This window comes from Carassius auratus, chromosome 9, assembly GCF_003368295.1.
Source record: "Carassius auratus strain Wakin chromosome 9, ASM336829v1, whole genome shotgun sequence".
Classification (NCBI taxonomy): domain Eukaryota; kingdom Metazoa; phylum Chordata; class Actinopteri; order Cypriniformes; family Cyprinidae; genus Carassius; species Carassius auratus.
Genome location: NC_039251.1, coordinates 12,670,720 through 12,696,334, shown reverse-complemented (window position 1 = coordinate 12,696,334; position 25,615 = coordinate 12,670,720). Strand labels below are relative to the sequence as shown.

The window sequence follows — 25,615 nt, the reverse complement described above, 5'->3', positions numbered from 1 at the left end:
TGACATGCAGGAAAAAATAAAAGGCTAAATTGTGCGCTCATTTTATTTATTTTTTCTTGCATGCCATGTCCGTACTAATGCCTCTTTCCAGATGAATTATTACTTTATTAAGTGGAAACTGATATGCATTTTAGGACTTTTACAATATTTGACCATAAAATATACGTATTGCTTTGTTACATTTATTTTTATTGGTATACTGGTATATTCATTAGTCTCATGCTTCTGCCTATCTGCAAATGATTCTAGAATCTAGGTCCCAAAAGATCCTTGGGAATTCAGCTTTTTGACTGACTTCCAGGACACTCTATTTCTGGCCATAGAGGTGGTTTCACAGCCAAGACCCTTCACTGAGGACACCCTACATATTAAAGTTTGCATGTGTATATATTTTTAGATGTGATTATAATAACTAGGTCCCAGTTAAATTCTTCCCTAAGCCTCCCAATCATTTATAAGAACCTCGGATTTAGATGGTAGACTATTTTTATTAGTTTGAGTTAATGCATACTCCTATATCCTCTGGAAAATGAATCTATGCATTTCCAGATGAATGTGCAAGATTATTACAGAGCATAAGGTGTCGCTGAGAGAAAACGTCTTGCTTCTAAACCTGTATGTGTCTTAGAGATCTGCTCAAATGAGGCGAGCAAATCCAGAGGTGGTAAAAACCTGCTGGGATCAAGGTTAAAGACGAGACTGCAGATGGTCATGTATATAAAAACTTAATTGAACTGGCCATGAATTTATGGCTGAAACAATCCTGTTTTGATGTAGAGAGACTTGAAATGATTTATGAACCCAAGCTGTTGGAAGTTGTTGCTGTTTTTATAGTTATCCATAATAACGCATTTAAAATTCCTGATCATTAGGAGCTTGTATTAATTATTAATCTCACTGGTGTAGGTCACGTGGCTAAACTCTTTAGTAATTCATTTATTTCTTTGCTTCCCTGCTGTGTTATTGACCATAGGCCCCAAAAAAGCTCAAGGGCACCTGGCAAGATTAGCATGACTGTTGATTTGACGATCAGATGTTGACATATCAGATTTGAGAGATTTTCCTCACTAAATGAAATACTGGAATCAGGAAACAAGACACATAATAAACAATCACAAAAGAAAGGAAGTGGGTTGTTTGTAGAATTATTACAGCCATTAAATGAGAGTTAATTATTAAAAGGAAACAAAAATTATTACAGGGTTAGGAGATTAAGATGCACTTTATTTAGTTACATGAATGATACTCCTGATACTTCGCTCTAGCTGATCCAAAGTAATTCAAAGGTGTTTGTTAATTAAATGTGAAAATATCAGTAGTGATCTGAAGGATTTTAACTAATAAGTCTGCAATGTTAAATAATTTAAGTATGCTTGTACATTTTACGAAACATAATCTATAATAGTACGATTTTTTTATTGGTAGATTTAAATATTTCATATCGTGAACAGTATTCATTCTCTCAACATATATTTATTTTTAATAATAGATTACATTTAGCATTATTCTCTCATCATGTGCTTCTCGGTGGATCCAGTTGAAACAGAATCGTATTCTATTGATTGCTCTTGTCCTCGTTTGATGTCTGTGGACTCTTCATGAGTTTATTTGTCTAAGAGTAGGTTAGTAGATTTTTAAGTGAGAATAATTTGTTCCAGTAGAAAGCAGGCATGTAGATGTGCCCTGTGAGCTACAGGGGGCGATGTGTGCCCGAGTTTTATCCTCGAGAGATCAGTGGTTAATTAACAGCAACACTGTCAGTTCATTTCCATGTAATTACTTGAAAAGACCTAATTATTTCTTATTATTTCAGTAGCTAGAGTGAAATCAAGGGAAATATGAACCTTAAAAAATAGTTTAATGATACATATAATATAATGGAAATATGTCTCATATTGGCTAATTTTATTTTGGTTGTCCAAGGACATCATGTATTTTATTGGAGCAATGATGAATGAATTTTGAACAGTTATATTTGATGCAAAGATTCAGGTTTAGAGGGGGGAAAGAGCTGTACATTTGATTTATCTGGTTATAGCTGCGATTTATATGCTCTTATTATTGACCCCAAGATGGGGTTGATGTGTTATAGCTTCTCCACATTCATGGGAATGTAATTACACAAAGCAGAGGTATTGATATACACCCAGTAAAGAACAGTCTAGTTCAATACTGTCATGTCAAGCTCTCTTCATTATTCATATCTGCCATAAACTGGTGGTTACAGAGATTTAGGGACCTGGGACATTAATAAAGATGGGTTTTTGTTGTTTGATTTTTTTTTGTGTGTGTTATTGCATTGTGATATACAGTTGATATATTTGAATTGCATTATACTGATAAATTGTTTAGATCTTTTTACTTCTGCATTTCTCAGAAGTAAATCATACTGAAAAATGTTACTGCTTTGTAAAGATTCACTTTATTATTGTAGTTTGTTTTCATTTTAAATTTCAGATACAGCATTAATGCTTCTCAATTTAGCTTTTTAACTCAAATAGGCCTTAGGCCTACATTAGAAAATGGTTTGCGGTTTAGCTCCATTTATCATTTGCTCTAGAATATGAATAATTAATATGGTTGCAATTGTTTGCACCTTTGAGTTGGGCATAATATTTATTGTGTTATGTTGTCAGGATGCGTTTGTTCTTCAGCTCAAAATGATCAGTTAGTTGATTTTTACACTTGTTGTGTTTCATATACCAGTTGTGAAGGTTTGCATTTGGCATTTTCAGGTATGGTTTTGTCACAAATGTTGTCAGTAGTTTAAAATAGCAAGCACTTTCATACAGATGAAACGCATAATAATAATAATATCAATTTACTTTTACGTACTGAGCAGACGCCTTTATCTAAAGTGACTTAGACTGCATTTAACTGGCGTTGTTAGTGTCATGCTCTACCTTTTGAGTTTTTTAATTTTACTATAATATTGAGTAATAATAATAATAATAATATATTAACAATATAATTCATAATAGATTTTTTGCTTTTTCTTTAAAAAAAATCACTCTAGTATATTAATTAAATCTTTTTTACATTTAGTAAAGTGAATTTTATTTTATTTTATTTTTTATTTTTTAAAAGCCATTCAAGCTGTTGCCAGTTTATTTTTGCAAGTGGCTAATTTTCACTGTGCATGTGAACTAATGCATGAATTGTGAAAGGAATAGTGGAGTATATGTGAACATCGATGAAAGAAAGAGATGAAGAAAAAAGAGGTGAGATCCCAGATGGTCAAAAATAGAAACGGTGAGGAAAAGATTGCAGAAAACCCAGTGGTCAAGGAGTGGAATGCTGTCAGCACCCTGCAGACCCCTTCTCCTCCTCCTTTAACAGAAGAGAGCACTTGTCCTTTCTTACTGGAGCTCCTCTCAGCCAATCAGAAGATGGCCTCGCTGCTCTGTCATCAGCTTCTGATTGAGGAAGGCTCTGTTTTTGTGCTCTGTTTGTGGAAGCTTGATAAAATGCCAGGTCTCTGCAGCCTCTGGGGAGAGGCAAACTTCTCTATGATGCGATCGATCGCGCTTCATCCTCATTAATACAATACGCTGGCTTCAGGAGCGAAAGGGGTGATTGCCGTCTGCTTGATATTCCTCCTTCAGTGATCTTATTGTGGGCAAGGGGATTGTAAGAGAGCACTATTAGACGTATTCTTGCTGGAGCTTCCTTATCCCACATTTGCATTTGATCGTTAAGGTGATCCAGTGGGAATATCAGACCTCCATGTACGACAACTTGTACCTGCATGGATTTGAAGACTCAGAGGCGGTGAGTAAGGGTCTATGTAAAGCTCTTTTCAATGAATGCATGCTCACACAGATGCTCTGAGGATGGCTGGAGGAATTCAGCTTGTGGATGGTGCTAATGGTCCCAGTGTTTTGGGGGAGGGGAGAGGATCCGTATGTATGTGTGTGTACATGTGTGTAGGTTTTGTTTCACTGTCACCTCCACTCTTTCTCCCAACCTCGCTCTGCCTTTCAGATGCATCGTGGAAGAAGCAGTCGAGGGAGAGCATCAGTCAGCTGTTTTGGTAGCCTGTTATTCCGTATCATTGTGCTGTTGTTAATAATGCCACACTGTTTACTGGTTTAGTTCCTTGCATGCATTGTTGTTTTTGTTGGATTTTCGGTGTGGCCTCAGCTACTCTCAAAAGGAATGCTTGCTTAAAGTGCCACTTTATTTTTGCTTGTAATGGAGGGCTCATTGAATTAGCATCATTTGATCAGATATAAATGAGTTCGATGGAAGTAGTGAGAATGTTCAGCATCGATGTCTGTATTGGTTATAGTCACGCCAAGGCCAGTCTCCTAATTCAGCCAGTACCAAACTTTCAACACTTGTGCAGCCTTGTTTTTTAACACGAATCCCAAACTATTTACATTCCACTCAGTGTTACCGTTGGCAAAAGTCAGAGCTGCAAAACATATTGATATGATCTTATCAATTTTTGGCTGTATGGCTTTGTTTAACACAAAAATATTTTGAAGAATGCTGAGAACCAAACAACACTGGAACCCATTTAATTTCACTGAGACAAATCTCAAAATATATTTTATGTTCCAAACCCATTTGAATTTCTGTCTTTTGCCGAACACAAGAGATGATATTTTGAAGATTGCAGGGAATCAAATGACATTGAAACACAGTGACTTCCACTGAGTTTTTGGAAGAACATGAACAGGAAAAACAAATTTTCTCCCACTTTTGCACTTTTCATAATATAGGAAGAAATAGTTGGTCTGAATGAAGGGTTCATTTGATTTTTCTATACAGTATGTTGGTGTTTATTAGTTAGACCTAAGAAGGTTTAAGAAAAGTAAGTTTTTTTTTTTCTTTTGGATAAACCTTGATAATAAATTGTAATTGTTTTATTTGCATACATTTGTTTGTTTGTTTTTCATCAATATGACATTTGTCATAATTCAATGTTTCCTTTAGCCTTGGTGAGAAACAAAACATTATATTAATAATTCATATGTATGAGGTATTTTTGGTGAACACTAAGGTTAAATTATTTATTTCAAATATATTCATTATGTCTCATTTTGGGAGACTTTAATTATGATTTTTTTTTTTTTTTTTGATGAATATGTTGTGCATTTACTGTTTACTGTAGGTGTGTCACTTTAAACAAGTCACTGACTGTTAACAGCCTCACAAAACAAGTGATCAGAAAATCAGAATTTGTCACATACCATCTATGTTAACATATCATCCCATTTACAACCTAAATACCAAATACATTCTGTTGGGCTGTCATTGATCAATGGCTCTTGGAAGGAAATCATCATGATTTGTCTCCGTTCACCTAACTACCGTAATAAAGCACTCTAGCGTCGTTAAAGGACAACTTCACGAGTTAGTTTTTATTAAAAGCCCATCTTGCCTGTGTAAATTACCAATTTTAGCTCTTTCAATTATGCAGCAGGTTTTCACTATCTATCTATCTATCTATCTATCTATCTATCTGTCTGTCTGTCTGTCTGTCTGTCTGTCTGTCTGTCTGTCTAGCAAAGTATCTGTTCTCTACTGTGAAGAGAGAGACTTTGGTGGCCAGGATTGATTCCTCCTCCTGTCAGCTCAGATCACATTGCATGGGGAAGTCGTGGCCTAATGGTTAGAGGGTTGGACTCCCAATCGAAGGGTTGTGGGTTCTAGTCTCGGGCCGGACGGAATTGTGGGTGGGGGGAGTGCATGTACAGTTCTCTCTCCACCTTCAATACCACGACTTAGGTGCCCTTGAGCAAGGCATCGAACCCCCAACTGCTCCCCGGGCGCCGCAGCATAAATGGCTGCCCACTGCTCCGGGTGTGTGCTCACAGTGTGTGTGTGTGTGTTCACTGCTCTGTGTGTGTGCATTTCGGATGGGTTAAATGCAGAGCACAAATTCTGAGTATGGGTCACCATACTTGGCTGAATGTCACTTCACTTTCACTTTCACTTTCACTGTGAAATGCTGTGAGGCTGTTTAATTTATGTGGAGGACCATTTAAAACCCTGCAGCAAGTATTTTCTCTGAAATTATATGGTGCAGAAATATAATGGAAATTATGTCGTAAGAATGAAATAATGACAAAGTAGCTCAGATCTGGTGGCCTCTGATGATCTTAATATAGCCTTGTGGTCTAATTGTGTCTGCCTCTCTTTTCTCCTCTTCCCTTACGGCTTGTGAATATTAAAGGTATAATGGAGGGTTCAAGCGGGTACTATTCTCTGCGTGTAATTGTATCGTGTATCCTGTTTATTTTATATTTATGACACTAATCGTGTTCCAGATTGTCAGTGTAATTGTGAAACAAGATCTGCACTGTTATATTTGGAATTGCTTTCTAATAAAAGCACTGCATAAGTTTCAAACTACCAGTTTAAACATGATATCATACTGCATTTAAAGTGGCAGTGACTGGTTTCAGTATAGTTTTAAAGTAAATGTTTTGGGGAAAAAAATGATAGTGACTTATTTTAAACTATGTTTTTTTCTTTCAGTGATTTGTTAACTAAATTGGAAAGAATTACAGCAGTTAAAGCAATTGTTCACCCCAAACCTCATGTTGTTCTAAACCTGTACGACTTTTATTCAGATTTATATTGAATTTTTTCCCGATCTGTTACAAAGTAGAAAGAATTGCATATATTGCTATGACATGAGTAAATAATGAGCGAGTTTAAATATTTTGGGTAAACTAACTGTAATAACTCCCTCAATATCTAACCAATCAGTTGAAAATCAGCCTCTGTAAATCTAGAACTAGTAATGTCTGCTTCTGCTCTGAAGGTCACAAACAGTTCACAATTCAGACGGAGCAATTCACGAACATGCTGTTTTCAAGGAAACAGTTCAAGGACTCGATTCCAATTTTGGGTTGCAACTGATCTAAAGATCAGTTAAGTCAGATATTGGAAGTACTGTACCTTTCATGGCTTCCTATGTGACACAAAGCTTTAATCATCATCTCTTTTTATGGTGAAGTATTTGCTTTCATCAGATGTGGCCCTAAATGGTAGTGATCTCGTGCTGTGTTGTGGAGAGATTTATCTGTAATTACCCACTGCTCTTGCCTGCATTGGTCCTCAGCTCTCGTGATTCATCTGGATATCTGCTCACTGGAGGATGCTTTTTCACTGACCGATTGATCTGCTTTTGTTTTCAAAGAAATACAGGGCAAGGATCTACCAGTGTAGTGGACTTTGTGTGCCCCTAATGCTCTCAGACTCACTGGCATCACAGAAAAATGTTCACTGCATACAATCTCTGAAGATAAGCAGAAAGTGTGGCTTGACAAACCCAAGCCCACACACTTGACGTGGTTAGATAATGGTGTACACACTGAGGCAGAGTACATGTGGTTCAGCCATTGTGTGAGTGGGTTTACTTATCTATACTGTCATTTAGGGACAAAGTTGCCCGACATTAACTTCAGTTGTGCTAAAAAAAAAAGTAAATTCTTAAGTTATTCTTTAAAAAGGATTCTTAAACACAGTTGCTAAAGGTGTATTACAGGGATAGGCAACGTTGGTCCTGGAGTGTCGCTGTCCTGCAGAGTTTAGCTCTAACCCTAATCAAACACACCTGAACAAGCTCTTCAAGGTCTTCAGGATTAGTAAGGCTACAGACAAGTGAGGCTTTTTTCAGGGTTGGAGATAAACTCTGCAGGACATTGGCACTTCAGGACTACGATGCCTACCTCTGGTCTAGTATCTAAAAGTATATTCTAATTTGTGCTGTCAAACGATTAATTGCAATTAATCGCATCCAAAATAAAAGTTATAGTTTACATAAGATATGTGTGTGCACAGTGTATGTTTATGGATATAATATGAAAACGAAAACTTATTTTGGATGCGATTAATCATTTGGCAGCACTAATTTTAATATATACTTAACATGTATAAAAATATTTGTATTGTGTGTGTGTATGTGTGTGTATGACTGTGTATGCATATATCAAGGACATTTGCATTACATTTACATTTATGCATTTAGCAGACGCTTTTATCCAAAGCGACTTACAGTGCATTTAGGCTATATATATATATATATATATATATATATATATATATATATATATATATATATATATGTGTGTTTGTTTTTTTGTTTTTTTTATCAGTAAGGAGTCATAACATGAAAAAAACATTTTTTGTGTATTGTTATAATAACGGTTTGTTTGCGTTTTGTTATAAAATGAGTACCAAGTAAACATTAACTTGCAGAATTCAAAACTTTCCACAATCCGAAGACAAAATCTGTTAAACCAAAAATGGTGGTCGGATTTTCAAAAAAGAATTTTATATATGTGTGTGTGTGTGTGTGATTGCTGCTTTAAACAAATCAAAATGTGAAAATAGTAATATTAATAGTTAGAATTTTCCAAATTAAATATGCCTTTTTTCTTTTTTGCTGCATGTTTTTTACTAATCATTCCTCCTTCTGAAGTTGGAAGCACTGGTTAATAGATTTAGTAATGTGGTAATGAATAAACATCAGCTGGGTCATTTATAAAACTGTCTTGCTGCTGAGTAGGTTGTGATAGCCGAGGCACAGAAATAATTCCCATGGGCTTTCATGCTAAACCAAGTACTTGAGTAAGAAATTCAAATGTGTCGTCGGACATTCACATATTATGGTGTTTTTTATCTCCTCCTTAAAGCAAATGTTTCCAAAAAAGCCTGTTTGAAAGAGATGGATTAATTTAATTTTGGTTTCAAGTTTAAGAATCAGTATACATTTTCAGCTGTATTTGCCTATATTTATTGTAATGGGAAGTATAGTTATAGATTTTTGCTAAATTGATCTACAGTCTTCATCTGTCTGAATGAGTATACAAAGTCTTTTGGAGCAAATGCAGTCCAAGGCAAATTGTAGTCTGCGTAACTTTAACTTTAAGTTCCTAAAAATCAGACAGTTACAAAAAATAAAAAAAATACATAAACTAAAATGTAACTAACTAATTTAATTTGAATACCTCAGCAGCTTACAGTTATTAAAATGACCTGATAGTCCAAGTCGTTTTTGAGAAGCTCTCTTTTGGGATTGACAGTGCAGCAGATGAATCATAACTTCAGGGACTGTATTTAAATGTACTTATGACCCTCTCATCAGTGTGTCTTGCCAAACATTGAATGGCCAAAGGTAATTTTTAATTATTAACAACTGATTTAAAAATAAATAATTTTTGTAATATATATATATATATATATATATATACATATATATATATATATATATATATACATATATATATATATATATATTTTTTTTTTTTTTTTTTTTAATACTTGAATTAATAAATAAAAAAATGACCAATTAATACATGACTATATGCAAAAAGATGATGTCTGTTTAACAGTTAAACCATTCATTTCTTGAAAATTAAATATTTGACCTCAGGTTGAAGTGTGCTGGCAGCCTGAGAAAGAGGAACTGTGCTATCATCTGCTGAAGAAATGTTCCCGTCCTGCACCCTGCCATCTCTCTCCATCCAGCCATCGGTATCGCTGAGTCGGCAGCATGGAAGCAAACCAGCTGGCCGTGGGGTGTAATGTTTTTTAAAGTGAAGTGATTGCCTGACTGCAGATTCTGTAAACACCCAAAACCATTTGGATACCAGCATGGCTGCGATATTATTTCCATCGCAGCATGGTCTCCAAATGGGACCCAAAACTGTTTGGATACCAACATTCTTCTAAGTGTTCCACAAAAGAAACAAGTCATACAGGTTTAGAACGACATGAGGGGGAGTAGTGACACGATTTTCCTTTTAAAGCCTTTTTGCTATATTAACTGGATGTTTATATAATAAGTTGCATTGTGTTTGCAATAAGCATAGTTTTTATTTAAATCAGACCTTGTGACAGAGATGCTCACAAGTCTCTGAGCTAGAGTCCAAGTCAAGTCTCAAGTCTCTGAGCTAGAGTCCAAGTCAAGTCTCAAGTCTCTGAGCTAGAGTCCAAGTCAAGTCTCAAGTCTCTGAGCTAGAGTCCAAGTCAAGTCTCAAGTCTCTGAGCTAGAGTCCAAGTCAAGTCTCAAGTCTCTGAGCTAGAGTCCAAGTCAAGTCTCAAGTCTCTGAGCTAGAGTCCAAGTCAAGTCTCAAGTCTCTTTATTATATTAAGTCTCTGGTTATAATAAATGTTGCATCACGTAGAGCGATCCATCCAAGCTGCTTAGAACACTGCATAGCTATATATAAGGAATTCAAAGCATGTAATATGTTATCATGACAACTCTATCTATTAGCATACAATATCAACTTTGATTTTGGTATATAATCAGTGTAAACAGGCTATTGCAACATGACAAAAACACCAAGAATGCTTTACTTTTAAGTTAATATCTGTATTTTGCATTTATGGATTCAGTAATGGCCTTCTGTCTGTCCTGGCTGTATAGCTGCACACCTCTTGTCTGGCTTAAGAATGAACAAAGCTACGCTGACTTATGTTATTCATACAATACCTACTCACAAATAAACATCAAAAACAAAGCCGCAATGAATTTCTGTGCAAAACAGCTTTTACTACAAACACTTCAACGCAAGAACATTGTTATCACACAAGAACATTTTGATAGAGAACCAAAAATATTTAAAGTAGATAAAATTAGAATAAATAAAATGGAAATGTCTACATACTATTACTACTGTAAACTTTGCAAATAGGACATCAGCCCCTTCAAGTCAATGAACAATAACAAAGTGGGCTGCAATGAATATCTGTGCAAAACGTCATGGCTCCGCTCCCAATGACAGAGGCACGCAGGTTTTTTTCCACTGGAGTACTCACGTGAAGGATGCGTGCACAACTAATAACTAATATCATCACGCTATAAAGGGTTGGCCTGCGCTGGGTGCGCCCCTCCCCCTATAACTGTTCTGTCTCGCGGAGGAGCTCATTTGTGTGCATCTGTGTGAAACACGCGCTCTGAAACACGCATAGGAAAAAAGAGCGACAGAAAGAACGGCTCCCCTCCAGCCGTGACTCGGCTCCCATCGTTCATGTTTATGAGCCGTTCAAAAGAATCGGTTCGTTCGCGAACGTCACAACTCTAACAGCGAGCTCATCTGACGTTTACTAAAAATTAACATTGTTCACGAGTCCCGGACCTCGAGTCCGAGTCGAGTCTGAAGTCTTTCGAGGACGAGTCTCAAGTCGAGTCTGAAGTCACTGTTTGTGCGACTTAAGTCGCACTCGAGTCCGAGTCTCAAACTCGAGTCCCCATCTCTGCCTTGTGATCCATCAGAACTTGATAATATAGCAACACATGCAAATGTTGTGATGGGACAAAATGTATGAGTGTTTGTTGAATCGTAAAAGTCATTGTGCATCAGCTCATTTTGAAGACTCAAACTGTTTTTGTAGCAGTATTAAACCGTATATTTTAATGGCCCGGTGGTGTGCTGGAGACTGAGTAGATGGAATGAGTTGCTGTGAGGATGAATCACAGGGGCTTTGATATCATCAGGAGCAGATGCAGCTCCTGACACTTGACTCGCCTCAGTGCACATCGCCTTATGTAACATTGGTCACATGACTATCCTGGCCATGGAGGTCCCATGATCTAGTGGGATGGCCAGAAGAGAGGGCATTGTGCTGGCTAGGAGTTGTGAGCTTAAAAAACTGATGCATCTAGCTGTGTCTACAGTTTCTGTGGCTCAGTGGTAGAGCATTGCGTTGGCAGCGCAAAAGGTTGTGGGCTCAATTCTCAGGAAACACGTATACTGTTAAAAAATGTAAAGCCTGAATCCACTGTCTGCTAAATGTATATGTCTAGACATTAAGTGAACAGAGATTGAGCTCTAGAGGTACTGATGATCCAATGATCCAGATGCTGGTCTTTTTAGCAGGGTTGCCAGCCTCCATTCACAGTGGTTGCTTCATCCTAGACAAAGAATAACACATCCTGTGCTCTTTTCATCCACTTCCTTCATCTCCCATAGTACTAGAGACATCTGTCTTGGCAATAGTGAGTTACCGTGAACTTGCAGAAGTGATGATATCATACAGTTAGACATAATGGATGTCTCAGTGTACCTTTGAGGATATACCAGGAATAGAATCAGATTCTCTTTGATGAGGCATCTCTACTGGGATGCATATGTGTGCATGTGTGTTGGCATCTGAGATTCATCAAGCTGCATCTCTTGTCTTTGTTCTTTCTTCAGCCCTTTATCTTTGTTTGGGTCTCTTGTTTAAGTTTTTTTTTTTTTAAACAGATTGCCTCTTTAAGAATCATCAAGCATCTTTAACATACACTTCTTAAAGTTCTGAGTTTTGTGTGCTTAAGTGCATATTCTCTGCACTAGCAGCACAAAATGGATTTGCAATCTGTGCAGAGGTTTGGAATTGCAGTGTGTTCAACCTGTCTGCAGCCAGACAGGACAAGATCAGAGATGGAATCCTGAAGAAATCTATCACTGTTTCTGCAAAAATATTAAGCAGCACAACTGTTTTCAACATTAATAAGAAGCACCAAATCAGTGTGTTTTTATGGATAATGTGAACAATATTAAGCAAAAAGTCAAAGTAACCAAATCCCTAGTGAACATCATTTTCCAGTTTCATTGTGCCTTGTTGACTCATTGTTTCTGATTCTGTCATAGTTGCTCTTGATTTGACCATAGTTCTGTGTGTGTCAGACACTTATACAGTGCTCTGTTTGTAAATCTTCTTTCTTTTTGCTTTTGATTAGGTTTAATGCAGTACAGTCTGTCTGCAGATAGGTGGTTGGGAATAGTGTGTATTTAGCAGCTTTTGTGATGGTAACAACATCAGACTGCTTTAGCCAAACCCCAGCACAGAAAAGATAGACATGGGCAATATCATCTGTCATATTGCATAGCATTGATGATATTTTTCCTGATAGCTGGAATACCTTTTTTTTATGTTGTAATATGATATGAGACATTAAATGATACCACCTTCATTTAAGGGGGTTTAAGTAAATCAGTTCAAATAATTGACTGAAATATAAAGTACAATACATGGATACATGATTCATGGGTGGTACAAAGGATGCAATAAACCGTAATGCACCAACCTTTGATTTTCTAATGACTTTTAAAAGGTTTCGGAGTAAAATCAGATATGTTACCCAGATTTATGTTTTAAGCAAATGTGAAGCAAGATCACAGACAGATTTTAAGGGTCACTTATTTTTGATGGATCTTAGATGAAGTAGAAGTTGTCCTTACCTCAGTGAATTTGTAAGCATTTTAAGTGCTACTGTTATTACTGAGAAATGTATTTTTTTGTGATAAGTAATTAACCTGCATATTTGGTCAATTTTTACATTCCTTTAATGGCATGAACTGTAATAGCTGGTGTTGTAGTATAAAAAAAGGGCTGTATTTAATTCTGGATGACTACTGCAGTGATAAAGAGAATACTAGTGGATTATATGATTAGATTATATGTTTGTATGGGACACAACTACAGGGTTAATGAACCTTCAAGGTGTCTGTTAGCTTTGAGCACAATCTTTTGATGAGTAGATCAAAGCACATGTTGCTCTTGAATTCATTGCATATCGTGCTCTTAATAAATTGCCCTTTTGGTTTTAGACTGACTCCTCCAAAGCTCTACTCATCAGTTGCTCCAAGCCATTCCGAGAAAATAAAATACTATTAATGTTGTAAGTTAAATAAAAAATAGACACAAGCGAGAGACAGCTGCTGACCTAGAGTAAGTACTGTAAATTAACATGGATATCATAGCAAGATCAGTAAGAAATGTTTCAGTTCCTATTTAAATATTTTGCAGACTTGCATACTTTTGTAAATCTGAGGATATTTTGTAATATTTTTGAGATCACTAGGATTTATTTTTTCTCAGGAGAAACATCTGAGAAGCATATGCATAAAGTCTCAACATGCTCTCCATTTAATCTCGTTGTCTAGGAGAAGAAATAGATATTTTAAAAAGATCTCTTTGGGGTTTGTCTTTCCTATGGGACTTTTGATCCATTCGCCCTCTCTTTTTCATTCTCAATAATACATTTGAACAAGACATCCATAATTCTGACTCTGTGGCTGTCAGCTTTAGACATTTTGTATTTGATCTGGTCCCCTTTCCCTCAATGCCATGAACCGGTGCATCAACATCTGCACATGCATTTCTCAGCTTTGCAAACACTGTGAAGTCAGCATTAGAGCTGTTTACTGCAATCTTACCGGACTGCGGTTTATTGATAAGTGTCAAATCGGCCTTGTCACCTGTTCGTGATAATGTATGAAGTGTCTAAAAGGAATTTAACTATGTATTCATAATTTCAGGTTCTTCAAAATACAAGCTTCAATAGTTCTTCAATGCCATAACATTTATGTTATGGTGGAATTTATTTTATTGTTTTATATACAGGTGCATCTCAATAAATTAGAATGTTGTGGAAAAGTTCATTTGTTTCAGTAATTCAACTCAAATTGTGAAACTTGTATATTAAATAAATCCAGTGCACACAGATTGGTTCTTTTAATTGTGATGATTTTGGCTCACATTTAACAAAAACCCACCAATTCTAACCCTATCTCAACAAATTAGAATATCGTGACATGCCAATCAGCTAATCAAAGGTTTGGATACCAACATTCAACAAAGGTTTCCTGAGCCTTCAAAATAGTCTCTCAGTTTGAATCACTAGGCTACACAATCATGGGGAAGACTGCTGATCTGACAGTTGTTCAGAAGACAATCATTGACACCCTTCACAAGGAGGGTAAGCCACAAACATTCATTGCCAAAGAAGCTGGCTGTTCACAGAGTGCTGTATCCAAGCATGTTAACAGAAAACTGAGTGGAAGGAAAAAGTGTGGAGAAAAAGATGCACAACCAATCGAGAGAACCTCAGCCTTGTGAGGATTGTCAAGCAAAATCAATTCAAGAATTTGAGTGAACTTCAGAAGGAATGAACTGAGGCTGGGGTCAAGGCATCAAGAGCCACCACACACAGAAGTGTCAAGGAATTTGCTGAACCACAGACAACGTCAGGTGCATCTTACCTGGGCTACGGTGAAGAAGAACTGGACTGTTGCCCAGTGATCCAAAGTCCTCTTTTTAGAGGATAACAAGTTTTGTATTTCATTTGGAAACAAAGATCCCAGAGTCTGGAGGAAGGGTGGAGAAGTTCATAGCCCAAGTTGCTTGAAGTCCAGTGTTAAGTTTCCACAGTCTGTGATGATTTGGGGTGCAATAACATCTGCTGGTGTTGGTCCATTGTCCAAGTCACTGTACCCGTTTACCAAGACATTTTGGAGCACTTCATGCCTCCTTCTTCTGATCAGCTTTTTGAAGATGCTGATTTCATTTTCAGCAGGATTTGGCACCTGCCCACACTGACAAAAGCACCAAAAGTTGGTTAAATGACCATTAGTGTGCTTGACTGGCCAGCAAACTCACCAGCCCTGGGCTTCCATACCATCTCAGCAGTGCCACCAACTGATCACCTCCATGCCATGCCGAATTGAGGCTGTAATTAAAGCAAAAGGAGCCCCTAACAAGTGTTGAGTAAATATACAGTAAATTAACATACTTTTCAGAAGGCCAACAGTTCACTAAAATGTTTTTTATCATAAGACACACTAAAATGTGTCTTATGAAGTATTCTAATTTGTTGAGATATTTGGGTTTTTGGTAAATGTGAGCCAAAATCATTGCAATTAAAAGAACCAAAGACTTAAACTACTTCAGTCTGTGTGCACTGGATTTATTTGATACACAAGTTTCACAATTTGAGTTGAATTACTGAAATAAATAAACTTTTCCACGACATTCTAATTTATTGAGATGGACCTGTGTAGTGTTGGTTTGAACAAAAATACAGTAAAAACAGTAATACTGAAATAATATTACAAAATTGTTTTCCATTTTAATAGATTTTCAGATACAATCCATTCCTGTATTCCATGCTTACCACATTCTCCTTGGTAATGTGTCATTTCACTATTACTGCTGCTTCTGTTTTAAGGCTTTCTATACTGTTAAGGTTGACATAAGAACATTTATTCCAACCCTTTGACATGAAATATTATTAAAAACTAGCAGCTTCTGCTTGATGCACTGCAATGAATAGTTATTTAAATCAAAACCTTTTAATGCAGTCTAAATCCATTCAGATAAAACAATAAAATTACTATGTGTGTCATTATGGACAAGCAAGAGCAAAGTAAAGGCTATTCCTCCCACATATCCTTTGTTTAGTGCAGCATACATCCACTATAAATCATCTAGATACATTTTAGGATTCTTGGGTTGGTTTACATAGAGTGCTTTGTGTTAATGGCAATAAATTGATAGATATTCACAATGTGTATGCAGGGTTCCGCCGATTCGTACACTAGCAGACCATCCGACTCAGATGTCTCTCTGGATGAGGAGCAGGGCGGACGCCAGGAGAAAGAACAGCAGGCCACCGTTCAGCTGGAGAGGGCAAAGGTCAGACTGTCTTAACCAGAGCTACCTGTACTGTACCTATGCAATTGTTCTTATATATGCCTCATATGTGCTTTAAATCTGTCTCAGGCCAAAGCAGTGGCCTTTGCCGTGAGGACAAACGTCAGCTACTGTGGTGCCCTGGATGAGGATGTTCCTGTCGCTGGGACTGCCATTTCCTTTGATGCTAAAGACTTCCTTCACATCAAGGAGGTGAAGAGGGCATTTATTTAATGAGAGCCTGTCTAGCTGTATCCATTTATAAATGGAATTTAAACAAATTTCCTCTGTGTATTTCTACAGAAGTACAACAATGACTGGTGGATTGGGCGACTGGTGAAGGAAGGCTGTGATATCGGTTTCATCCCCAGTCCCTTAAAACTAGAGAACATTCGCTTACAGCAAGAGCAAAAAAGGGGCCGCTTCCATGGGTAAGACTGCCTAAGAGGAAAATATGAGTAATGAGTGTTATGCTAAACCTTAAACCATTTTGAAGGCTAAGATGCAATTCTGTCTTCCACTGTTTTACTATTTGGCAAGCCATTTGTAGCCATTATTTGTCAAAAAAGAATAAAATGAAAGCCAATGAAAACTGCGGTAGATTTCCACTGTTCAAATTTCAAAAGCCAAATTTCAGGATGATTATAAATGCCCTTGAACCTCATTGTTCATTGCATCATTGTTTTATTTAGAACACAGGATGGGTGATTATTCATGGGACAATTAATTTTGCAATTGGAGCAATGTCCTTTCATGTACAGAGAATGAGCATAGTTGTAGGTGTTTTTGAAAGAAATGACACACAAACCCAAAAATGAGATGCTGCGTTCTCTCTCAACAGCACTGTTGAGTCACACAGTAGTCATATCTCTCCACTCTATTAGATAAAATGTCTGGTTTTGAAGGACAAAGGCATTTGTACTTACTGCTGTTCTTTCCTTAACAAAGGAAATAATGTAGTATGTCTAAAATTGTGATCCACATAGATCCTTCAAGATGTTTACATATTACATCCCTAGTAAAAAATAAATATACGAAAATGTATTTGAAATACATTTATTTCATTCTAAGTACTTTAACATATTTATGTATGTAATAAAAATACCTTTCGGTTGTACTTTTAGTATACTATAATGAAAATTGAACAATTTTGTTCTTAATGCACTGAAGTATATTTGATTGCGCTAAAGTATAACTATTGCAAGTGCACTTTAAATATCTTGCATTTTAAGACTGATATTATAAGAAGATCATACAGAATTTATCAGTAATGACATTAAATATTAAGAAATGTGGATTGTGCACAAGTAAAACTCTAAATAAAGTTTAAATAAAACTTAAAAAGTCTCAAGCAATATGTCAGTAAATATGTTAATACATTTGAACTATACTTAGTATGAAATAAATGTATTCTAAATATATTAGGGGTTACCTTAAAGGGATAGTTCACCCAAAAATCAAAATTTGATGTTTATCTGCTGACCCCAAGGGCATCCAAGATCCAAGGTGACTTTGTTTCTTCAGTAGAACACAAACTGAGATTTTTTACTGAAACAGTTAAAAATGTTGCAGTCTGTCAGTCTTATAATGCAAGTGGATGGGAATCACGGCTTAAACATACAATAAAAAAAAAATTAAAAACTCATTATACATTGATGTGTGAAGTCATTTTTCCACTTGAGAGATAGGCGGTGGTAATGCACTTATAAGTCTGCATACACTAGAAGAAGAAGACGACTCGCCTGCTTGAGAATGCGCTTGTGAACAGTTTGCACATGGGAGAATCAGAGGTAAAATAAGATATAAATGCTATTCAGTTTCTTGCACAGACTGATCGTTTTGTTTACACATCAATGTATCGTCACAAGCCGCAGGGTTTAATATGGTTTTGTTTCTGTGTTTTTTTATTTATTTAGTTTTATTGTATGTTTTAGTCGTGATTCCCATCCACTTGCATTATATGACTGACAGACTGCAACAGTTTCAGTTAAATAGTTCAGTTTGTGTTCTACTGAAGAAACAAAGTCACCTACAACTTGAATGCCCTGGGGGTAAGCAGATAAACATCAAATTTTCATTTTTTGGTGAACTATACCTTTAAACACAATATAAAGAGGAATTTTACTTTATACCATATTCTTGCTTATAACATCTTTGTCTCAACTCAGACTGTCCAAATATTTATACAAAATTATATAAAAGATGACAAACTTGATCTGACTGCCACAATATTTCATGCAAAGTTAATTAAAAAATAAGATGTACTAATTATTTATTTCTAAGAATATAACTGGACACCAATTAGTCATGCAATGTGATGTTTTTTTTTATGATTTAATTAAGAGTCCTTATTTACCACCATTCCCAATTCTTTATTCTGTCCCTATAGGAAGTCCAGTGGGAACTCTTCTTCCAGTCTGGGTGAAATGGTGTCAGGCACCTTCAAGCCCAACCCTGCTTCAGCAGGTCAGCTTCAGTCTTCATCGTTAGTGAAGGGTTCCAGTCCACTTCAGGCTGGTTTTATAAAATGTCCAGAAATTAAAGAATAAATTGATGTTTTCCAATAGCAAACAGGGGAAACATGTCTGTTTTTTAATGCTGTCCAGACAGACACTTCATATATTGTTAATCACTCTTGACACAAAATAAATATGGCTGAGAAACACAACCTGTAGAGAGGCTGTGTTGCCCAGTGAAATTTAGTTTAGCATTAAAAACCATACAGGAAGAGTGCTAGGCATTGAAATGTTAATAAATATAATTTATTTCATTTAATTTTATTTTGTATTTTAAATAGAGAAAAGATGCATCAGATTTTGTTTCAGTCTACTTTTTAAAATTCCTCTTTTCTATCATCACAGGTAAACAGAAACAGAAAGTGGTGAGTTTTATTTCATTTGGCAATTCTATAAATTCTACAAAAGACTATACTATTTACTGGTTAAAGATGATGCATTGATGATTCAGTAATCAGTATGGGGTTATTGTGGTACAAATAAACAGTATATTGTTTCACATCAAATTGTTGTTATTTTGTAGGCCGAGCACATTCCTCCATACGATGTGGTCCCTTCCATGAGGCCGGTGGTCTTAGTTGGCCCATCACTTAAGGGATATGAGGTAGGCTTCCATAATCCCTATGGTCTGTTTGTGTGTATATTTAGACATGGTAACCAGGGCATCACTTCTTAAGCAGCGAGCGAGAGGGGATGTCGGTTTGTCACTGAATAGCAGTCATCATCTCCAAGCAGAGTTGCCAAGGCAACAACCTTCTGGGTACTACATATCAGTCTCAAAAATGGAGCATGGTTTGAAATTAGAAAAAAATATAAAACCACCATCCCTGAAATCAGCATGACAAGCATGTTAGCATGCACCCTCTGAATATTAGACTAGATCTCTTGGAGCATATATCATGATTGATCTGTGAAAGATAAACAGCTGTGTTTAATCATTTAAAATCATTTTTTCTGAATATGTCATTTGCTCATATACAGACATTATTTAAAAGAATAACTCACCCAAGTGAGTTTGTCTTTTCATCGGACTTTTAGAAATGTAGCAGTACATCACTCGTTTACCAGTGGATCCTCTGGAGTGAATGGGTGCCGTCAGAATGAGAGTCCAAACAGCTGATAAAAGCATTACAGTAATCCACAAGTAATTCACACAACTTCAGTTCATCCATTAATGTCTCATAAAGTGACAATCTGAATGTTTCTAATAGACGTTTTTAATTTTAAAGCTTTGCTTATGGCTAAAATATGAGTCCTCTATCCATATTTTGTGCGCCCTGAATAATGGAGGTAGGTTTTTGGTTCACAAGACATTAATTGACCGAATGGATTATTTGCGGATTATTGTGATGTTTTTATCAGCTATTTGGACTCTCATTCTAACGGCACCCATTCACTGCAGAAGATCCTTTGATGGGCAAGTGATGTAATGCAATTTTTATTTTTTTCAAATATGTTCTGATGAAGCTACAAACTCATCTACATCTTGGATGATATGGAATGAGTACGTGTCTCTAAGTTAGACTGCACTGTTTGTCATTTCCTGGCTAGATGCTGTTGAAGTCAATTCGATAATTCCTTAGTTTTTTCAATGAAAAAAATCTCCTTTTTGCTCATAATTGTGTTTACTCTCCCGTCGTCATGGGTTTGAACACAGGTGACAGATATGATGCAGAAAGCGCTCTTTGACTTCCTGAAACACAGGTTTGAAGGCAGGTGAGTGACAGCTTTTAATGCGTTTTGGATTTTAAATACCTTTCCTGTCCATATGTTCATGATTTCAGTACATTTATTTCCTAATTTCAGGATATCAATCACAAGAGTAACCGCAGACATCTCTTTGGCCAAGAGATCTGTGCTGAATAACCCTAGTAAGAGAGTCATTATTGAGAGATCCAACACCAGATCCAACCTGGGTATGTCAGCTCATGTTTAACTGCTGTTGAGCATTTTTAATTAGATGCAAGTTAATTAATTAAGGTTACACATGTTTACAGCGGAGGTTCAGAGTGAAATCGAGCGAATTTTTGAATTGGCCAGATCCCTTCAGCTGGTTGTGCTGGATGCCGACACGATCAACCATCCAGCCCAGCTCATCAAGACTTCTTTAGCTCCCATTATTGTCCATGTCAAAGTGTCTTCTCCCAAGGTAAAATGTTTGCATTTCTTTATTAAAAGAAGAAACTGAACAAGTACTAACAGTGTATGTTAGATGAATGATGTTATGATTATATAGTTATTGCATTTGTGTGCTTACAGGTGTTGCAACGGCTGATCAAATCACGAGGGAAGTCTCAAAGCAAGCATTTAAATGTACAACTGGTGGCAGCAGACAAACTAGCTCAGTGTCCTCCAGTGAGTATCTACAATAGCATAACATAGTCTGATTCTTCTCTTTTACAGTGTTTGCAACCCATTTTACTTTAATAATCTGACTGTTTTCAATTTGAAAATGTAATATATTCCTGTGATGGCAAAGCTGAATTTTCAGCAGTCATCACTTCAGTCGTCAGTGTCACATGATATTACAGAAATCATTCTAATATTCTGATTTGCTGATAATGAAACTTATCTTGTTATAGGAGGGTCATTGGTGTGCTTTTTGTGAAAATGCCACTTTTTTAGGATTCTTTGATGAACAGAAGCGTTCAAATTTACAGCATTTGTTTAAATTGGATTCTTAAGGTCTTTATTGTCGCTTATGATCAATTTAATGGGTCCTTGCTGAATAAATGTATTCATTAAGAGAAAAAAAAGACTCCAGACTTTTGAATAGTGTATTACAGTAACACAGGATATTCAGTAAGACAAATTTTAGTTTTTTTTTTAATTGAGGTTGGATTGGGTTTTGAAAAGTTGGTGTAATGTGCCAAACTAGAGGGAGGTGGTTGACTGGAATGCATTAAAAATAAAGGATGTGACGTGTTCCAGGAAATGTTTGATGTAATTTTGGATGAGAACCAGCTGGAGGATGCATGTGAACATCTGACCGAGTATCTGGAGGCCTACTGGCGTGCAACTCACACTTCTCTCAGCACTCCTCTGAACCCTCTGTTGGGACGCAATCTGGGCTCCACTGCACTCTCACCGTACCCCACAGCCATCTCTGGACTACAGGTGAGCGCAGACTTGGCACTCTGTTTTAAATATTTTTTGAATATTCCAAAATATGCTGATTAGAATGTGTTGAAAATCCTGGATAAGCTCTGCCTCCTTGGTTAAGTGTACCATAACAAGCTTTAAAGAATGTACCATATGAATAACTGGAAATTACAGAGAGTACTAGAGATTTGCATGAAATTTCAGAAACCAAAAATGCTCAGAATGGTAAAAAATTAAGTAAATTGAAATATGTTTGTGTATTAAGTTTATATAATTTGTTCAACAGACATTTTTAGCTTGCTGTATGCAGTAACATGTTCCAAAGTTATTGTTTATAACTGTCCTCTGAAAGGGTTATTTTGTATTTATTTCCAATTGTAATATATTAGTTCTGCTGATAATATTGTTTAACTTTCAACAGAGCCAAAGAAATAAAAACAGCAATCACATCAGCGACAACTCTCCGATGGAGCGACGCAGCTTGATGACGTCTGATGAGAACTACCACAACAACGAGCGGCAAAAGAAGAGTCATAACCGCCTGTCCTCCAGCTCCCAGCAAAGTCGAGACCACTACCCTCTGGTAGAGGAGGAGTACCATGATCCCTATCAAGACACGTACCAACCTCACCGCAACCGGGGCTCCCCCGGGGGCTACAGTAACGACTCGCGGCACAGACTCTGAACATCCAGTCCACTACAGCCAGAGCTATGAGATCAATTTCATCTAATTGTGTAAACCCTTTCTGAAAATGCAGTGCATTGCTTTCACTCTGAAACAGGTCCCCATAAATGGGTCATCTTAACTGAAAGCAAAATCCGAGCACCCGGTCCATCTATGTAAGGCAGTTGTTTTGCAGCCCTTGCGCATCTCTTGTCAGGCAGTTGGAGTTGCTGATTTTATCTGCAATGGCTGAGATAAGTAGCTCTTTTGGAGGAGTGACAGCTATAGTACCTTCTGGTCCATCCAGTTTCTCCTTGTAGAGGCCTAAGCCCTGCAATTAATTGCTAACCTAAAAGTCCTGCACTGTCTAGATTTGCAGGACGTTTTGTGATGGCATGCTAATTTTCATCCTGAACTAGTCCCAGCATGCAGAAATGCTCAACAGTGCCAAGACCCAATCAGCACAGAGCCTTTTTTGCACAATTTCAGTAGCCAATGGAAGTGTCATGCATTCACCGTTCTGTTTCTTCCTGTTTTTGTATTTATGTTAGATGGTCTCTTATTTTGCCCAAACAGCCTCAGGTACGAAACGGGAATGCTTCATAGGTGCCAAAATCCAAGGGGTTTCTTTTCCAACAGTCTATTTTCATAATGATCTCTACAGACAGTGTCAACAGACACTTTTTTTTCTGAGCAAAATACAAAGGATAACATATTATCCTTTTTTACGTACACCATAATGCCTGTAGTTCACTCAGCGCTTCGCCCAGGCCTAAAAGTGGGATGTTGTTGCAAAAAATTACGCCAGAGCACCAGTATCAGGTCGATTTGATCATTTTAAATGACTCCATTACTTAGTAATAGTAAATAAATGAATCTCATGAAACCTTAAAAGATTTAAAGATTATATTTCACCCAAAAAGTCATATAAATATAAACAATATAAATACAGTAAAGCCTGTTTTAGGACCATTAAGACTCAAATTGTGACATTATTTTCATGAAAAAATAAATAAAAAAGAATCATCCCCTTCTCTATTTTAATTTGTTTGTTTACATTGTAAATAATTATGCATCATGATGGTGTTTGTTAAATTTGAATAATTACATTAAATAGTATTAAACAGAAAAATGGGTTAAAAACACATATGGAAATTCATAAGAATTAAAAGGGTCAGTTGTGATTAATTATCATTAAAATAATAGTATTATAATAAAAATTAAAAACTTGTCCAAATCAACTATATTTTCTTTATGCCATATATGTATTTTATTTATTTATTTATTTATTTACTTTTGTTATTTTTGGTGAAATGTGACCTGAGCATGTTTTGTGAGATTCTCAGGGGTTTTATTGAGCTCATATGACACTCTTGATAGAAACAGCGCAGTAGCCTGTGTCATTGAAATATATGGCAGCTGAGTGGAAATCAATTCTGTCACTGAGGGAGTGTTTACACTACACAACTTTTAACAAAAAATTATAATCTTAATAATAGGTTAAAAATAGGAATTGTTAAGCATGTTGGCCATTTATTTACAAAAAAGGCCCTGAAAATGCAACCTTAAACGTTACTATTATCACATCTGTGTAAGCTATAAAAAAAAAAAAACATGAATTTGTTATAACAGTGATGCGCAAGAGTATTACGTGTTTGCACAGTGTTTCTCTACAAAGTGAGATTGCCAACTACTGGCCTGGCATGCATAATACAGCATTTTTTGTTATTTTAGCAAATCCTTGTGAACAGGGATCATTTGGATAATGATGTCATCTGTAGTACACAAAACATTTTCAAAAACGCAAAACTTTTCTGTTTTTAGTGCACTCTTGTCGTGTAAACCTACCCGTAGTCAGGTCTGTGGATCACCATAAAGTTAATCTGTTCTAATAAGCTTTATGAAACAAGTCATTGATTATTATGACTACTAGTCTTGAACTATTTAGTGTATGCCTGACCTATAGTATAGTTAGTTACTGGTTGCCGTAGCAGATACACTATGTATTGGGATTAAAATTAGACGTTAGACTAAGATACAACATAAAAACTATAAAAGGAAAAATTCATTTTTTTATTTTTTATTCATTTTTTTTAGTTGTTTTCATCAAGCCTGTATGGAAAAGCTGTTCACACACACTGAAGTGCTCGGATGAACAAATCAGGTGTCATTCCTGCCTTTGCATGTGCAAAACTACTTTCTTCTGCTGGCTTACATGATTATGACAAAAAAGCATCACATTTTTTCTATTGTATTAGATATTTCTTCAACTCCATTGTCATTTATTCAATGAAAAATGCTTAATGATGTTTGTTGAACAGTCCAGACAATGCTTGAATCGATGTTAGCAAAGTTATTTCAAAGTTGTCTGGATCTTGACATTTGCATTTTTCTCAACTCATTTCTTGGTACGGCAAATCGCAACAATTCCCTTAATTGTGTTGTGTTGTACAGTTTTTCCTCTCACGGAGATCGCTGTTGTGTGTTCGTAATGCTCAGAGAGAGAACAAAAGCAGTGTTGACATCAGTTTATAGGTACTGTGTTGCAAAAAGCATTTGGTCCATAACTTTCAGTGGCTTCATATAGTTAAGGTTTAATCATATCTTAGTGTTAATACTATTTGTTTGGTGTGGAAATAATTGGATTTATCCAGTTTCCATTCTGCTGTAAGTTCTACCTGTGAGCGATAGTAATAAACTACTGGATTTGTCGCGAGCAGAACCGGTAGGAAAGAAACTCTGTCTGTCTGTAGGCTATTTTTAGTGTAAACAGTATGTAGCATTAGAAAGCATTCAGTAAACGTTTTTGAAACGTTTCTTGCTGCAGTTGAGGGGCCAGTAGAAGTTAATGGAGTTTGGGTAAAGTGTCCTTATTCTCTGATCACTGCCACCCCCATTTCTCCTGCCC

At 36.4% G+C, this 25,615-nt stretch overlaps 1 protein-coding gene across 2 annotated transcripts in view; it reads left to right on the top strand.

Moving 5' to 3' along the window:
• Window positions 1–25,513, top strand: part of LOC113108401 (voltage-dependent L-type calcium channel subunit beta-4) — a 28,948-nt gene extending 3,435 nt beyond the window's left edge. Inside the window, exons 1-13 of one of the 2 annotated variants that reach the window (XM_026271522.1) lie at window positions 3,221–3,771; window positions 16,312–16,428; window positions 16,516–16,638; window positions 16,729–16,856; window positions 18,815–18,891; window positions 19,287–19,306; window positions 19,465–19,545; window positions 20,599–20,657; window positions 20,748–20,857; window positions 20,939–21,090; window positions 21,201–21,296; window positions 21,873–22,058; window positions 22,465–25,513. In XM_026271522.1, the coding sequence (XP_026127307.1) occupies window positions 3,727–3,771; window positions 16,312–16,428; window positions 16,516–16,638; window positions 16,729–16,856; window positions 18,815–18,891; window positions 19,287–19,306; window positions 19,465–19,545; window positions 20,599–20,657; window positions 20,748–20,857; window positions 20,939–21,090; window positions 21,201–21,296; window positions 21,873–22,058; window positions 22,465–22,728 (1,458 nt within the window). In that variant the 5' untranslated portion in view covers window positions 3,221–3,726 and the 3' untranslated portion in view covers window positions 22,729–25,513. Of the gene's footprint in view, window positions 1–3,220; window positions 3,772–16,311; window positions 16,429–16,515; window positions 16,639–16,728; window positions 16,857–18,814; window positions 18,892–19,286; window positions 19,307–19,464; window positions 19,546–20,598; window positions 20,658–20,747; window positions 20,858–20,938; window positions 21,091–21,200; window positions 21,297–21,872; window positions 22,059–22,464 lie in introns of those variants that run through there. The other variant, XM_026271521.1, reaches the window with a different exon arrangement.
• The last annotated feature ends 102 nt before the right edge of the window (window positions 25,514–25,615 follow it).